At 44.4% G+C, this 18,134-nt stretch overlaps 1 protein-coding gene across 1 annotated transcript; it reads right to left on the bottom strand.

The window, feature by feature from the left end:
* Window positions 1-17,048: 17,048 nt before the first annotated feature.
* On the bottom strand, window positions 17,049-17,678 carry LOC110707615. The gene has a single exon (XM_021885642.1). It carries the CDS (start codon window positions 17,676-17,678, stop codon window positions 17,049-17,051), a length of 630 nt encoding a protein of 209 aa, XP_021741334.1.
* Between the last annotated feature and the right edge of the window lie 456 nt (window positions 17,679-18,134).

Below are 18,134 nucleotides of genomic sequence, written 5' to 3'. Positions count from 1 at the left end.
ATGCATTACCCCCAAGCGGCACAAGCGCCACTACCGGCTGCTCCTCCTCCTCCAACGCCTCGTCCTCAGCAGCCGCCAGGATCTCTTGATTATATCTATCAGAACACTGGCGGTACGTTTTTTCCCAGGAGGAAAAGTCGGCATTGGGGAAGAGGCGGCCCCAAGTCATGCGCTGGATTTGAGCAGAGTCTTCCATCATCTCCCGGACCAGCTCTTTCTTTTCTTGCTCGGCCTTTTCCGAGAGCTCCTGAGTAAGACTCTTCTCCTGGGTCACTAGGCGTTCCTTAACAGCCGCCAAGGATTTCTCCAAGGTGTCGTATGAGGACATCTTTTGGCGAAGAGGTCTCAGCTCGGCCTTGAGATTGTTGATGGTTGCCTCCAGCTCGCTATTCCTCTTCTGGGCCGCCTCTAACTGAGCCCGGATAGCGGCGGTAGCCTGCGCCTGATAATAAAGAATATCAATTGTCAGAACCTCATTTTGGGCAATTTGAAACATTGCCTTATCACAGTCAGAGGCGACCATAGCTTTTGCAGCCTTTACCTCTTTGTTCTTCCTGTCAAGCGGCTTACGGAGGCCGTTTACTCGGAGCAGGGCCTAAGTAAAAAGGGGAACAAGCGTCAGTTTCCAAAAAAAAAAAAAAAGGCGTCCTGGAATTCAAATACTCAAAAATATGTTAAGTATACCTCAGCAAGGACTCCTGCAATCCCGTCTAGGTCAAGGGTGTCGACACCCCTGACCGCCTCCCTTTCAGATGGAGGAACGGCCTTGATCATAGACATGGCCACCTTGACCAAGTCAGGCTCCTGAGGGCCGGCTGCATTAAGCATAGACAAACAGATTAGACCTAGTAAAGAAGGGAGCAAGTCTAAAATTTACAAGGACAACTTCATACTTCTAGGCGGCCCAATTGGAGTTTTGGAAGGAGTGGCCCGCTGTTTCTCAGCCGCCGCATGTTTCCTGGCAGAACCAGGAGAGCTCGCAACAGTCGTCCTCCGGGCCTTGGAGTCCGGCTGTTGGGAAGAAGAAGCTCTTGGAGCGCCCGTCTAAAAAAGAAGAAAAGAGTCAGTATATGCATAAACACAACTCCAAAAAGAGAGTGAAAGGTTCGAAGCCCACCAAGGGTGCCCCCTTGTTGGGGGAGTCGGTTGAAGACTGTTGCATGATGGAGGCCCGCAACATGGCCGCCGCAGTCTTGGAGGCGGTAATTTTGCTCATGGCGTCCGCTGCAAAAACAAATAGCAAAGTTAATAAAAGTCATAACAGAAATGCATGGAACAACAGAGTATTCGACAGGCCGGCTACCTCTTGAGCACCGACTGCTGAGGTCACAGGCGGCCAAAAAGTACTCGTCGTAGAGCCATTTGAAGCTCGGGACGCAGTGCAGGGGTACTTGCTCTCGTACCCCTGAAGTGGAGTTCACCTTTTACTCTACTTTGAAGAGTCCTTTATCTAGGATCACTTTCTTAGCCTTGGGGGGAACAGGCGGCATGCTGCGGCCGCCTGTAAGAAGGGGCGGATTCCTGTTCCACCTGTTGAAGCGCTTGTTCAGCTCTGTGTCTGAACTCTCAATGATAAGGAAGGTGCTCCGCCAGTCCTTCCATTTGTTTGCTTTACCTCTTGTCATGAGGTAGCCCCTGTGGCTCGTCAATTGATAGCAGCTGGTACCGCCTGCCTTAGGGGTCCGGCTGAGGTAGTTCATGTGGGCGAAAGCCTCGAAATTCGGCTCTACCCCGTGCAGTTCGCACCTGGCCACATAGCCGAGTACGTTGACCCAGGAGTTTGGGGCTAACTGCCATAACCCCAACTCATACCCATCCAAGATCCGCTGAACAGCCGGATGTAGTGGGAAGCGCAGCCCTGCCTTGATGGCCGCCTCGTAGCAGCCAAAGCAGGCGCCATCATAACTAGTACCAGCCGGCCAGACGACTGTGTCTTTTGGATCCGGCACGAACACTAAAAAGTCGGGGCCCATTGTGTGGTTTGCGATAAAGCTCCCCACTTTCTCTTGCATGTCCGTGATCCGGCCCTAAGGTACCGTGCAGTAGTAGGGGGTATTTTGCTCTCGGTGAGAGGCGGATGGCTCCGCCCAATTGTCCCCCTTCTCAACTGCGTGAGAAAGCCTTGCCTCTTGTAGGCGACTGTTTTTCTCTTCTGTTTCCAGAGAAGCATGGCCAGAAGAGCTAGACTCGGATTCGTCCTCTGACGAGTCCGAAGAGGACGACTCCTCCCCTCTCCCAGAGGGTCCCGCCTCCTCTCTTTTAAAAGGAGCAGGAGAGAATGTAGAATTGTCAACTGTAAAATGGGAAGGGGTCACTTTGACTCCTCCCTCAGAACTGCCGGCTTTCAAGCCGCTTTGTTTCACTTCCACATCTGGCGCCTGGTCAGATGTTTCACTAATCGGCACCCTGTGGGAGGAGCCGTCTGAGTTCGAGATCCTGGCAGTCTTTTTTGTTTTGGCCATCATGTTCTGCATAGATACAGATACAGTCGGACTTTGTATAAAGGGCAAAGATGGGTCCAGAAGAGGGCAGGCGGCACTCCTAGTCCTAGATTCAGCCGTCCCCGATGACCGGCTGATCACTAACCTAGGTCGTTTCGTGTGCTTCCATGGTGCCATTTCAAAAAAGAATAAAGTAAAGAGAAAATTAAGAGTAAGAGAACCGACGGTTACCTGAACGAGTGACGATTGATGAAGTTCTGAAAATCCTTTGCAGTCGGCTTGTCAGAGCAGGCGGTAGGCAGAAAGGGTCCAAAATGTCAGAGCAAGTTCAGGGGTCCGAATGTTCTCTCACAAAGTTCTCAAGTGTGAAAATGACCGAAGACAACACTCCCTTATATAGGCGAAGTGAGAAGGCGAAGGGTCACTTCCGGAATTCAAAATTTGGGCGGGAGAATCTCTCGGCCTTTTGCCGAGTGACACCTGTAGTAGGCCGTCGCCTGTTACAGGGCGACACCTGTCACATGTAACACGTGACCAGTCACGTGCCACCTGTGAGGGGCAAATGATTAGGGGATTTTGCTCCCACCAATCAGTATGCGCCACGTGGGCCAATCAGGTCCTGCCAAGTGTCCCCCAGTTGGACCTCTTAGGGTTTGCCACGTGGCACACTCTTATTCGTCCACCCTGGACCTATTATGTCATGACACGTGGCATACTCCATGCCTAATGGAGAAGTCGGCCACCTAGGCCCAACTTCCGAGGGAAGCCCAATCAGCCCAAGGTTAACCTAAACCTAGGATTGGCACGTTACACACATTAAACACTCTCACCTAGAGAGACCCAATCACTTTAATTTCCGCATTAATTACTCCTTAGTCAAGTACTAATTTGACCGTCGGAGGCGGATCTCCAATCATCCGGAGCGTCCGTTTGTTTTGCAAGTACAGGCGTCCGATTCCAGTCTCGGAATTGTAACTCTCCCACAGGACATCCTCGCTTATAAGCTTCAGGGAGAGCTCCCCGAAGATAGAGTCTTGGCCGCGAAACTGAAAAGAATCAGCTCAAGGTTCATCGTCTATAATGGGGAACTCCTAAAAAAATCCTTCTCAGCCCCACTGCTGAAGTGTGTGGGTCCAACAGATGCAGATTATATCCTTCGGGAGATTCACTTCGGCATCTGCGGAAAACACATCGGGGGAAGGATCCTGGCCCACTGATGAGTGACATTTATGTCACTCCTAGGGTAGTCTTTTCTAGTAGTTTTAGAAATAATTTGGTTCATTCTAGTGTGCTTTTGTTATGTTTTGCCTAATTTAAGTAGTCTACCTATGTGTTGTGCAATGTGTTTTTATATGGTTTAGGTAGTCTTTACTCCCCTCCTTCGTTGTATTACGCTTTGCCTTCCTATTTTGTAATTGCAGATTATTGCTAGTGGTTCGGATTGAGAAGGAACTAGAGCAAGGATCGAAGATATTGCACCAGCGGGTTGGCGCGGGCGAGGAACACCAGTAGCGGTCGCGCCACTTTGGGAGCGGGCGCGCCTCTTCCAAGCGCAGGCGCGCGCTGAGCTGGCCCAATCCCTTGATACCTATTTTGGAGCGGGCGCGCTTAATCTAGAGCGGCCGCGCCACCATCTAGAGCGCGGGCACGCCGTTGTTCAGCACGGGCGCACCTATCTGCTGCGATCCGTAACCTAAAATCTTATTAAAACAGCAAGGAGGAGAGAGGGAGAGCGGCAGGCATTTTTAGAATAGTTTTCAGCAAAAATACTCTCTCTTTGTTAGCAACTTCATTAAATTAATTGATTTAGTTTTAGAAACTCTCAAAATCTAATCATTTGTAGAAGCAAATTTCAAGATTTATTTTCAGAATTTCAGCAATTATCCAACATTCTTAAAGCTTTAATAGTAACTTCTTTCATTTGTCCTTCATTATTTTTTGATTTTATTTTTTGTATTGTAAGTCACTTGATTCTCTCTCAATCTTGATATATTGTTGTTGCATGTTAACTTTGTCCATAGATAATCACTTTTCCCCAAATTTTAGAATTACTTATAATCCAAACTTGGAATTTGCATGTTACTCACAATGAATTGTGAGTAGTCCTCTTGGCTAGGGGTTGGGTGAAACTCAACCTATTGGTGATTATGTGAGTTTGAGAGTGATTTTGATGATGGATTGAGATTAAATTTGATTATATGGGACTGCTTGTTAGTTCTTCATGATTGGAGTAATTAACCTAGATTATTGAACTTGATGGCATGAATTGTTTGGTTCGACATGAGAATGTGAGTTGAATGTTTCATTACCTATTGCAATATGATTATGTATCTTTTGTTGCTAAGTTAATGAGGGATCAGCTTAGTAATTTGAGTTGTTTTCATATCGTTTGATGTTGGTCTTGCATGTGGTCTTTGCTATTCCATTATCCTTATTCCTCCCTATTTGCCTAATTGCTATTGGTTGAGTGAATCTCATTCCCCTAGTGTTTTAATCCCTTGAATTCATCCTTTAGTTGTAGTTTGTATTTAATCACCACTCATACCTTGATTTCAATTTAGCTTGAGCGTTAAGATTATTTAGCAATTAATTCCCATTCTCCGTGGACCGAACCCTTGCTTGCCATTTTACTTGTTTGAGTGAGGTGTTTGAACAATCGCTAAATTGTGCGGCGGTAGACATACATTGCGGAGCAATGGTCACTAGGTTGGCGATTAAGTTGGGGCACACCAATATGCTACCTCTTTGCACACCTGTGGGGAGTAGAGGTGACATTTACCTTGACCTAGAACAGCTTCGTAGGTCCGACTTTATCCTGCCGACCACTAACCCTACCTACTACAGTTGGCTTGTGATAGGGGGACACCACTGCTTTCTTCCATCGCCCATGACACCGATTATGTGTGGAGAGTCCTGAGAGACAATGGGCGTGTACCCGATATAGAGGGAGAGGATGAGGTACAGGAGGAGTTGGAGGAGAGGCTTAGTAATGGGCGGCAGCAGCAGCAGGTGGGTGCCCAATAACCCACAGGTACAGGTACATTTCAGCTATCTGATATAGCTAGGCAGTAGCAAGCAATTTATGAGTCACAGCAGGGCCATCATCTGCAGAAACAGGCCCTCTATGACTCAGCTGTGGATAGAGGAGAGATTGCTCCCCCTGTGTACTACCCTAATTGGCCGCCTCAGCATGGCCCTGTTCCTTTTTGGGGGGGGGGGGGACAATCTCCCCACTTACCCCTACTAGCAAGGTCCTTCCGAGCCTAGTAGGGAGCTCCCCAGGTTCCCAGAGGACAGGCAGTACAATTATCGTGTTCCCGGCGGGTGTGACTTTAGAGGGGACCCTGCTTACCCCTATGTGCATCCTGATCACCCCGCCCCTCTATATTCCCAGTCTGAGGACACTCCCTCTAGTTCTTTGCCCAGTTGGCAAGAGGATCATTTCAGGGGTCACTACGGTTTGCCGCCGGGATTTGACGGTGGTTGGGGCCTTTTCGGCCCCCCCAGTGGCTTTACTTATGATGAGCCTGGCTCACGTAGTGGGCCTAGCTCTAGTGGCCAGTAGACTACGTTCCTTAGGTGTATCTCCCTCCCCTGTTTTTGCATGCTTATTTTGATGAGCAGGAGATATACTCTTGGTAGGGAGTGACTCTGCTGGGATTCTTACTTGCTTGCCTGCCGGTCTTTCATTGTTTTACTTGTACCTTTATGCTGTTGATTCTGCCGAGTTGCATGATTGTTCTCTTTGGTTGATTTTGCACCTATTCACTGACATTATTGATGAGTTTTTGATATGGCTTTGATGATGATGCTGTTTTGGGGACGCTTCTCTCGGTTTGATGGATACCGGCAAGTCCGCCTCCCCCGTTTTTCCTGTTGATGAAGATAATGATGATTACTAGTATTCGTCGACATGGCTATTGACCGATGTGTATATATGGTTCGATGATTCTTGAGGTAATGTTGATTTTGGAGGAAATCTAGAAATTTTGTCAAGGGTAGATTAGTTTATAGTGAAGCAAAAATAAAAGTTTAAAAAAATAATAATAAAAAAATTTTATAAAAAAAAAAGAAAAAAAAAACAGGAACCTTCATTCGGACCAACCCTTTTGTGTATATAGTTTGTTTTATCTTTGTTTGGGTACTCACCCCCTTTTAGGACGCATGCTTTCACTTTGGATATGCTCACTTGGGCGTCATTGCGGTGAGATCTTTCTTTTATTTTTCCTTCTCTCTATTTTTCGTTGGTGTGCTCTAGGATAGCTTTAGTTTAGATTGGAGTTGAATGGTTCGAGGTTGTATGCTCTTGATTCTTCGGAATCTGGTGATCGTTGGTATTGATGTCGAACGATCCTTGTTTGACGATTGGGAATCATTTGCTTGCATGCCTTTTGCCTTTATGCTCCTTTGTTTTGTGTAGGATTTTTCTTTTGCTCAAGACTAATCATGTGGTTGTTGTATATTTTGTGTTCATTGTTGAGCAATAATTGATGGATTTGCATTCTTGAATGTCTTTCTTCCTAAGGATTAAGAGTTTCCACGTTCTTCGATTGCCATTGGTTGACTCTAAGATATGTCTATGCTAAGGTAGTTGTGCTAGAACTCGTAAGGCCCATCGAACCCAAATTCACTTGTTTGTGGTAAGAAGGTGTTGCCTTCATTGGGGGATTTGAAGCCCTAAAGGTAGTTTTTGTAACCCAATGTGAGTTTTTTGTTCAAGCCTCCAACACTTCTTGTATGAGTGGCATAGGATCCTTACCAAGGCATGCTTAGATCGAGAACTTGATCTCTAGCTACCCAAGATCGCGACCGAACTAAATCTAGGGAGGACAAAGGCATTTTCTTTGGTGACTTTTTGCTTTTCTAGGTTTAACTTTTCTTTTTTTGCTTCCTTGTAATTTCATTTGCATTTTCCCCTTGCTAGCCGTGTTGAGCCTACACCTCCTTGTTTATAGCATATTACAAACCCCATGGCCCATCTATTTCATTTCGTACCCATAGATTTGTGAAGTTTGAGCCATGAAAGTTATTGTGATTTTGGTTTGAAAAGTTGGAAGGTGACGGTTAGAAATGGAAAGTAAGGTTGTGTTTTCGATATTTTTGTTTATAATAAAAGCAAATGTGAATTCAAGAAAAAGCCGTCCTTAGTTATAAAAGGCAAGGACAATTTTTTTAAAAAAAATAATAAAATAAAAAATAAAAAATAAAAAATAAAAAAATAAATGATGGAGATTTTGACGTTGGTTACTCCCTCGTTTGAGCATTGAGGACAATGCTCCATTTAAGTTTGGGGGAGAAGTTCTACGCTTTTTTGTCTATAGCTTTGTGAGTTTGTGTTGAATAAGCTTGGGGGAGATGTATAATATTTTTTTTTTTTTTTTGGAAATTGGTGATATTACACTTTGTTTTTGGAGAATTGGCTCCATTCTTTGCTTCACAACTAGGACTTACCACCAATTTTCATATTTTCCTCACCTTTACCTCCTAGCCTACGCTACAACCCCTTTTAAAGTCCTTTTGACTTGGATTAGTTGAGTCACTAGTCGGTGGAGGGAGCTAGATTTCAAGCATATGGAGAGAGCATGACTTGGTAAGATGTCGGGTCACCCTTATTTCATTTGTTCCGGCTCCTTCGCGGAGTCGTGAGATGCTACCTTGAAGGGTGGATTTGAATCTAGATGAGGGAACGCGGTAAGAATGTATGGAATGCGGGTAGAGTGGAGCATGTTAGAGTTCTCTATGCTTAGCATAGCTTATCTTTCAATCAACCATTGGCATCCAAAAACGTGCTTACTCTTATTGCTTAGAAAGATTATCATCCATCTATGCTTGTCTTTTCAATATGCTTTTCATTTCCATGTTTTGTTCCGTGTTTGTAGTTGATTTTATTCTTTATTTGCTCCTTTGTTTTGGAATTGTTTTGAGCATGTTGCCAAGAGTTGTGGGTTAAACTCTTTGGAAACCCCCACGAGAGCATACTCGTCCTCATTGGCGACTTTGAGGTTTATATGGCTTGTTGTTTATGCTAAAAACAACAATGATTCCTACGAAAGTGAGTTAGTGTATACACCTTTTCCTTTCTTTTCTATTTTCTCATGTTTGAATAATTGCGTCTTATTCTTCTTTGTCTTTAGCTTTGCTCGAGGACGAGCAAAGGTTTAGCTTGGGAGAATATGATGAGTGACATTTATGTCACTCCTAGGGTAGTCTTTTCTAGTAGTTTTAGCAATAATTTGGTTCATTCTAGTGTGCTTTTGTTATGTTTTAGCTAATTTAAGTAGTCTACCTATGTGTTGTGCAATGTGTTTTTATATGGTTTAGGTAGTCTTTACTCCCCTCCTTCGTTGTACTACGCTTTGCCTTCCTATTTTGTAATTGCAAATTATTGCGGGTGGTTCAGATTGAGAAGGAACTAGAACAAGGATCGAAGATATTGCACCAGCGGTTCAGCGCGGGTGAGCAACACCAGTAGCGGTCGCGCCACTTTGGGAGCGGGCGCGCCTCTTCCTAGCGCGGGCGCGCGCTGAGCTGGCCCAATCCCTTGATACCCATTTTGGAGCGGCCGCGCCACCATCTAGAGCGCGGGCGCGCCGTTGTTCAGCGCGGGCGCGCCTATCTGCTGCGACCCATAACCTAAAATCTGATTAAAACAGCAAGGAGGAGAGAGGGAGAGCGGCATACATTTTTAGAATAGTTTTTAGCAAAAATACTCTCTCTTTGTTAGCAAATTCATTAAATTAGTTGATTTAGTTTTAGAAACTCTCAAAATCTAATCATTTGTAGAAGCAAATTTCAAGATTTATTTTCAGAATTTCAGCAATTATCCAACATTCTTGAAGCTTCAATAGTAACTTCTTTCATTTGTCCTTCATTATTTTCTGATTTTATTTTTGTATTGTAAGTCACTTGATTATCTCTCAATCTTGATATATTGTTGTTGCATGTTAGCTTTGTCCATAGATAATCACTTTTCCCCAAATTTTAGAATTACTTATAATCCAAACTTGGAATTGGCATGTTACTCACAATGAATTGTGAGTAGTCCTCTTGGCTAGGGGTTGGGTGAAACTCAACCTATTGGTGATTATGTGAGTTTGGGAGTGATTTTGATGATGGATTGCGATTAAATTTCATTATATGGGACTGCTTGTTAGTTCTTCATGATAGGAGTAATTAACCTAGATTATTGAACTTGATGGCATGAAATGTTTGGTTCGACATGTGAATGTGAGTTGAATGTTTCATTACCTATTGCAATATGATTATGTATCTTTTGTTGTTAAGTTAATGAGGGATCTAAGCTTAGTAATTTGAGTTGTTTTCATATCGTTTGATGTTGGTCTTGCATGTGGTCTTTGCTATTCCATTATCCTTATTCCTCCCTATTTGCCTAATTGCTATTGGTTGAGTGAATCTCATTCCCCTAGTGTTTTAATCCCTTGAATTCAACCTTTAGTTGTAGTTTGTTAGTTAATCACCACTCATACCTTGATTTCGATTTAGCTTGAGCGTTAAGATTATTTAGCAATTGACTCCCGTTCTCCGTGGATCGAACCCTTGCTTGCCATTGTACTTGTTTGAGTGAGGTGTTTGTTATAAATGCGTTTGAATGAGCCTAAATTGTGCGACCGATTTAGCGCTTATCACCCACAAAGCTTTAAGGGCGGGATACTATTGGCCAACCATGATTTTGGACGCTAAGGAGCTGGTGAGAAAATGTGAAAAATGCCAAAAATTCGCACCAGTCATCCATCGGCCGTCGCGAGACCTCTAGATAATCCTAGCTCCTCTTCCCTTTGCTCAATGGGGATTGGATATCTTGGGACCTTTTCCTGAAGCTCCTTACCAGAAAAAGTGGCTAATTAGTCGGCATTGACTATTTCAGTAAATGGATTGAGGCCGAAGCAGCTTCAAACATAACTAAGAAGACTGTCAGGAAATTTATCTGGCAGAATATCATTACTCGCTTTGACATCCCGAAGGTGTTTGTCTTTGATCACGGGAGGCAATTCGACAATCTGCCGCTGAAGCGGTACACTGATCAGTTCGAAATAAAATTGGCATATTCGGCAGTCTGCCATCCTCAGAGTAATGGCCAAGCCGAAGCCGCAAATAAGCAAATACTCAACGCTCTCAAAAAGAGAGTTGAGGATCAAAAGTCCAAGTGGATAGAGGAACTTCCTGGAACTCTATGGTCGCTTCGGACAACAGAGAAAGAGACAACGGGGCATTCACCCTTTGAATTTGTGTATGGATCCGAAGCTGTTTTACTAGTTGAAATTGGCTCAGAAAGTCTTCGGGTCAACCAGTTCTCAGCCGAAGAAAATGACCATCTCATGAAAAAATCCCTGGATTTCCCGGAGGAAATCCGAGATTCAACCAGAGACGGAATGGCAGCATACAAACAAAGAATCAGCAAGTTCTATAACCGAAGAGTCCAGGCAAGGCTCCTTAAAGTTGGGGACCTTGTTCTTCGGAATGCTGCTGCTGTCCAGAAAAGTCGCATCCATGGAAAACTCTCGGCTAACTGGGAAGGGCCTTATGAAATATATGATGAGCTCCAGCCAGGAACTTATCGACTTCGGCAGTTAGATGGAACTGAATTGAAAAATCAGTGGAATGCTGATGTACTTAGGAAATTTCATGTGTAAAAGCCCAATGTGGGAGAAAGATCGATGTAAGTATGTTTTCTTCAAATCAATGAAAGGCCTTTGAGCCGCAATTAGTCACAATTTCATTATGTCTTCATTATTTCTGTCTTCGTCGTTTTTGAAAAATTCAAGGTTTACACCCGGTGCAGTTCGAGGTATTGCATAGTGATGCACTGTACTTTGGCAAGCCGAAGAACCTGCCAATATGAGAGTAACAATTAGAACCTCGAGGTATTGCATAATGATGCACTATACCTCGGACGGATTTGTTGCTCTCGGCAAAGAGGTCATAGGCTTGTCTAAGACATAACCGAAAGTAGGAATTGATAAAAGGCCTGAAGCATTGCATAATGATGCCCTGTGCTTCGGCAAATCAATTCCGGGTGATGATTACACCTCCGAAGTATTGCATAACGATGCCTTGTACTTAGGATGATCATTGCCATAGCACTGTGTCCAAGATAGTCGTTCCCTCGTATGAATTAAAACCAGGCAGGATATAAGAAATAAAAACATAAGTGTTCAAACTGTTATGTGGTAATAAACCTTCGGCTACGCCGAAAGAACAAAAGCAATAAATTCAGAACTCCGAAGACCTTATCTTCAAAGTTTTGGGGGGGGGGGGCAAGAGGTACTCACATGTCAAGCTCCAAGCCAAAGCTCAATACTCGGGAAATTTCGAGAAAAATCCGAGTAAAAGGGGCAAGGCATAAAGGAATAAGAAAAATTCTCAGCTAAATATTTCCAGGCTGAAACTCTGTACTTAGCCAAATTTTGAAGAAATTCAAGAAAAAGCAATTAAGTTCAAAGGCTATACAAACAGGCAAATTCAGAGGAAAGAGCTGAGATTCTACTTCATCCATTCAGAAAAACTAGAGCTACAAATGTTGAGTTAGAACTACAAATACCAGGTTTAGAATATCTTACGAAAATTCAAAGTCGGCAGCCGCCCACAAAGCGGAAAACATAGCTACCGAAAGTACACAAAAACAGTTAAAATAGTTTGTACATAGGAAGGCTGAAACAAAAAGAGAATAGGCAAAAGCTGATGCAGCGTTTACAAGTTAAGTGCCCGTTGATCCGCAGGACTCAGTAGACGACTGCCCGAATTCCTATGCTTTAGCATTCTTGGGAACGTCATTCGGGGCAGCCAAAGCATCAACATAGGCTGAAGAGGAAGCAGGATGGGCGGCATTCAACTCTTTCGCAGCTTCTTCCTCTTTTTTCTCAACCTCAGCTTGCCGAGCCAGGAAGGCTACCTCTGCTGGACTGGCTTCATGCATGTAAGCATCTTCTGGATCCATGGACCAGGCCTCAGCCTGATCCCAATTAATTTTAGGCTCAAGATGGAAGTCCAGTTTCCGAGCAACCCTCCAACCATTTTCATATCCTTCAGCATATTCTGCCTCAGTATAGATCCTGGTCTTCAGCAATTCCTCAGCAACAGCGAGATCAGATGAGGCCTTGGAAGATACCTTCTTCTCAGCTTCTAGCGTATTTTTCAGCTTCTGGACCTCAGCTTCGAGCTCAGATTGCTTATCCTTAGCTTCGGTACGGATAAGAGCAACTTGGCTTTCATGATCCGAAATTAGGGGTCGCCGAGATTCAGCCTCTTCTTTCATCTTATTCTCGATACGAGCCTTGAACTCAGCAATGGTCTCGGCTCTGTATTCCTTCATCAGAGACTGACCCTCTTCAATCCAAGGAAAGACAGTCTATTCTAGGCCTCGGCAAAAGGAGCGGAAATTCTCGTCCATCCTTTGCATCTCCAGCTTCGTAGCTGAGGTCTCCTCTTCAGCCTTAAGCCGCTTCAGCTCGGCTAGCCGAGCCAGATTTTCAGCTTCTTCGGCCCTATCGGCTTTGGACTGCAACTCGTCATTCATTTCCACGGCTAGGAAATGATTATGAACAACCTGTAAAATATCAACCAGTCAGCAAAATCAGAGATCAGCCGAGGCCCAACACTTAGAAAAATTTGCTAAAAAAATATACATATATAGAATGGTATATATTAAGAAAGGGAAATTTAGAGAAAATTTTGTATTGGAACTCACCTGCATCAGCAACATCTGGTTCTCTAGGAAGGGATTCGACACCTTATCAAGAGGCTCGGCAGCCTCGGCAGCGGCGCCCGCAATCCAAGCCCTGGCCTTATCTAGCGCCGATAAGTTGGCCAGATTGCCGAAATAAGCACTGGCTGAATCACGCCTGGACTCGAACAAGGCCTGAACACGTTCTGGAGTGGGGACCAAGGGCGCTGAGCCAAAACCCATGTCCAAAGACTGGAATGTCTTGAATGAATCCGCAGCAGAGACGGAGGGCACTTCTTCATTTTTAGGCCCTTCGGCTTCAGCCATCTACGGTTCGACCTCAACAGTAGCAATATCCTCGGCGTGGATATTCAGCGCATCCACCTCTTGCTGGATATTCTCTGAGAACATCCCAGAGTCACGAGGAGGAGGTGAAGAAGGGGTCCTCAGCTCAACAACTTCGATAAGTACCTCTCGAGACGGAGAGGTGACTTCCCTCGCTTCTTCTTCTTCTTGGACCTCTTCATGCCGAGGCTTTTTGGGAGGTGGCTCTGGCGCCTTAAACTGTCCTGGACGGACAAGGATCCTCGTCTAACCACCAGCCATGGTCTCTTCGGCTGCAAATTTGGGGACAGGGAAGGCTTCGGCCAAATCCTCTCTCTCTACTTCCTCTTCGTCGGACTAAAGCAGAAGAGATAGAAGGGGGCAGATACATGTGTGAGTTAAAAAAATAAGAAGAAGAAGAAGAGAACACACATAAAGTATAAGCACAGGTCTCACAGTCGAAGCCTTATACTTAGCAAATTTGCACAAATCAGACAAATCACAACAAAAGATTGATAGAGATTCTACAAATCGTTCAAGTCCTAACATGCTGAACAAAGTAGAATGAGACATGCATCCGAAGATTTATACTCGACAAAAATTCTTACAAGTTAAGAAATCTGGGTATAGCATGCATATTTAAGCTGAAGCTACACACTCAGAAAAATCGTAGAATCTCTCGCAAATTGAAAGTGTAGTAGGAAACTCACCGTAGTATCTAGCAGATACTCGTAGTTGTGGGCCTCTTCCTTATTTGCTTCCTTTCTTCCTGCCTCAGCAGCTGAGGCGGAGGGCCCTGCTTCGGTTTGCGGAGTAGAAGCAGCTTCAGCAGCATCAACTTCTTCAGCCAAGTGAAGGAAGAAATGGTCAATTTTTTTATGCCAGGCCTTCTGACTTTGATACTCTAAGGCGCTGACAATTTCAAGTTTCCTCGGCTGGAGGGCAAGTGGCCGATCTTTAACCTCTGTTATCTTCGGCGTATTAGTGAGTGGTTCCCTCTCGTCGCTGATTCCGAGCACCTCGTAATCAATGCCCGAGTTCGCTTCATACAACTCTGAAAAGTTAAAAGAAAACGAAGATAAGTTCAGCTGAAAAAAGTAAAGTTCGCAAGTCAGCAAGCAACAAAAAGAATAAAAGCATTAAAAGACTTCGGCCCCAGCCGAATTCCCCTTACCGCCTTGGTCTCTTCGGCTGAGGTCGACGACAGCGAGCATCTTCTCCTGGAAGATGTAATGAAAACAGGGAAACTAAGTGCTCGGCACGTTGGCCATTCGGCCAGTAACAGTCATTTTATTTCGGCCAAATAATTCCATTTGGAGATGATCAAGTTCGTTGAATTCATTGGGGCCGATGCTTGACATTCCGGGGTCTGGTTTTCTCAGGAAACGGGGAGCCCCGAAATAATTTGGATGAGCTTCATTAGAGGGTACTCGGATCCAGATCCACTGCCCTCTCCAATTTTTATCCGATGTGTCGTTCGGATAAGATGTGAGAAATCCCTTCTCATCTTCTATTTGCCACCACCCTAGGCCATGAAATCGGCTAGATTGGGTGTTCGGCGCAAGCTTGTGAATGCACCAAAAACAGTGAACGCTCAGTTCAAATCCACAAAATAAATAGACCCAAAGATAGGTCATAATCCTTTTGACACTCAAAGGGGTCAGCTGAGACAAGGATATGTTGTATCCGTTCAGTAATTTGATGACGAAAGAGTGGACAGGAAATCGAAGCCCGTTCTGCAATTGCCGGGTGTAGACCCCGATGTACCCAGGTGGGGGCCGATGAATCCTGTCATTGGCATCAGGCATTCTACACCAGTATCCATCCTCTTGCATGATGCCGTAATATATCTCGAGTTGTTTGGCAAAATGGTACTGGGTGTCGTTCTCGATCCACCAAGAATAGGGCGTAGCCCTCATACTGCCCTCGTTATCCTGGACCGAGGTCAACTCCCGTTCTTCGGGAGTCAGTGGCCTGGATGCCGAAGCCGCGCTTCGGCCAGAGGTATTGGCCTCAGCTGAATCCCTAGGTGGACGGCTGGACAAGGGCACTACCCTCAAGCCAGCGCCACTTGAAGTGGCGGCCCCAACATTTGGATCTTGGGCCGCTAAGGGGTGGCATCATCGCCAAAGGGCGATTCCGCCTCAAAATTAGTTGCGGCACTTCCTCCTCTTCCTCCTCGGCACTCGACTCGGGCCTAATGGGCTCTTTTCCGCGGTCGCCGGACATTTTCAGTTTCACGGAGGTTCAAAAAGTGCGAAAAAAGGGAAAAAGTAAAAATATTTCGAAAAGCAAAGAAAACCGAAGCAAATTGATAGAAAATTACCTTCTTCAGACTCGGAATTCGCCGACCTACTAGTTCGGAGAATCGGATTTCAGTTTAAAGCTTCGGATTGCGAGAAAACAACGAAAAGAGAAATTGGGGTAATGCGCGTGTCTGGAGAGTTCTGGATTCGATTTTGTGAAAGTGAAGATTAAAAGAAGTGGGGGTGCTCTTATGTATGTTCTGGGATTCAGTTTCCGGAAATTAAAGGAATACTAATAACCCACTAAGCACTATTTCCATTCGTGGCTACTCAAATTCTTCCCACTTAATTGTAACCGCCAAAATTAACTTCCCATTAAATTCTTTCCACTTCCCCATCCTTAATCAACTTTCATTAAGGTTGGTTAAGTATAAATTAACGGTTAAAAACCGTACAAATTCCTCAAACAAAATTCAAATTATTTTCATTTATTTCCCTCCAAATCTCTCGGCAGCTGAAAACCCGACCTATTATCCTCACAAATCGGGTCTGGGGGGCAAGTTGTTTGGGGTCCAAATAAATTGTATTTGGGCCTAGTCCATAAATGAAAATAAAACAAAGCCCAATAGGCAAGGTCTAACCCTCTGACCTATGTGCCAAGTCAAGTCAATGAAGCCCAGTCAAATGGCAGCCCATTTGACTCCTCAAGCCCACTCCATTCAATTGGAGCAAGGTATAAAAACTCACACTTATGCAAATTCAGATTCATTCACTCATATTGCCTCAAGTAACAAAACTCTCCTGCATAGCTTTTCTCTCATTATCTGACAATCGTACTGACTTCGGCATTGGAGGGGCCTTCCTCGGCACAACCCCTGAGGCCAGTTTACGTTTGCTCTGCTGTGCAGGAAACCCCAATTCGGTCATCACTCGAATTGGGCTTCATCTCCACTCATCCGAAGGACCTGTCGAAGGTCCTATTGTTTTTACCGAAACAAGCTCTAACCGGTAATGTTCTAGTGAAAATTCTCCAAAGGAAATGGCGGTCTTTCGGATTAACATCTAGCTGCCATATTTCCACCCAGGTTCTGTGAAAGTCGTCCAGATTACATGTTTTGCCGAGCATGTAAGCTGTCTTTACCGAGTAAAAACCGTCCATGGAGAAGGCCCATGTCACTATATCTGCAGAAGGGCAGCAGCTCAAAGGAATTGATAGTATACTATGAGCATACAACTCATTGAAGCTGCTTAAAATGAAGGAATCATTCCACTCCCTTCTGTTATGATCGATCAACTCACTTACCAACTCAAAGTCGTCTGATCTAGTAGTAGAAATAAATCTGCTAGAGCCGGTGTCTACCCAAGGATCGCACTAAACATTGACAGAAGCACCATTACCAATACGCCATATAATTCCTTCTTTGAGCAGCCCTTTCGAAGACTAGATACTATTTCAGGAATAACTACCAGCATAACCCAAATTTGACTCCAAAAAACTCCAGTTTGGGTAGTATTTTGCACCCACGACTTGTCGAGAAGAGAGTTATGGAACTTCACTAAGCGCCAAGCTTGTCTGCCAAGTAGTGCTTCATTGAAAACACGTAGATCTCTGAATCCCAGCCTTCCTAGACACTTTGGGGTGTATAAATCACTCCAGCTTTTCCAATGAACCTTGCGGCTCTCATCACAGCTCCCCCAAAGAAATTTTTCCATCATAGAATTAATGTCTTGAATTACACTTGCCGGCAATTTATAAACACCCATTAAGTACGTGGAAATTGCTTGAATTACAGATTTGAGGAGAATTTCTTTCCCTGCACGAGACAAGAATTTTTCTTTCCATTCGCTCAACTTTTTCCAAATTCTATCTTTCATAGCCATAAAAACCATCCTCTTCGATCTTCCAATAATAGTGGGAATACCTAAGTATTTTCCATGAGTATCCACCCTACTCATTGCCAAAATCTCAAGTAGTTCCTCTTGCATTGACGTACTTATACCCTTGCTAAACAAGACCTCCGATTTGTCATAGTTAATTTTATGTCAGGAAGCTGCTTCATATGTGTTGAGAATTTCAACAATTTCGAGCATTCTCTTCTTGGCTCTTGCAAAAAGTAGATTGTCGTCTGCAAAAAGTAAATGAGAAATTTTCGGGTCCCTCCAGCTAGCTCTAGCACCATGGAGAGAACCATCCGCCACTTCTTTCTTCAAAAGGCCAGAAAAAGAATCAACAACAAGAATAAATAAATAAGGAGATAAGGGATCTCCTTATCTAAGTCCACGGAATGGAGTCACAAAACCACACACACCACCATTGACAATAAAAGAGTAAGAGACCAAAGTCACACAATCCATCACAGAATCAACCCACTTACCTGCAAATCCCAATTTCAGAAAGAATTTTTCCAGAAAATTCCACTCAACTCTGACATAGGCCTTGCT

This window comes from Chenopodium quinoa, unplaced genomic scaffold (genome assembly GCF_001683475.1).
Source record: "Chenopodium quinoa cultivar QQ74 unplaced genomic scaffold, ASM168347v1, whole genome shotgun sequence".
In the NCBI taxonomy this organism is placed as follows: domain Eukaryota; kingdom Viridiplantae; phylum Streptophyta; class Magnoliopsida; order Caryophyllales; family Amaranthaceae; genus Chenopodium; species Chenopodium quinoa.
The sequence above is the reverse complement of the archived record's forward strand: the minus strand, read 5'-3'. Positions and strand labels throughout refer to the sequence as shown.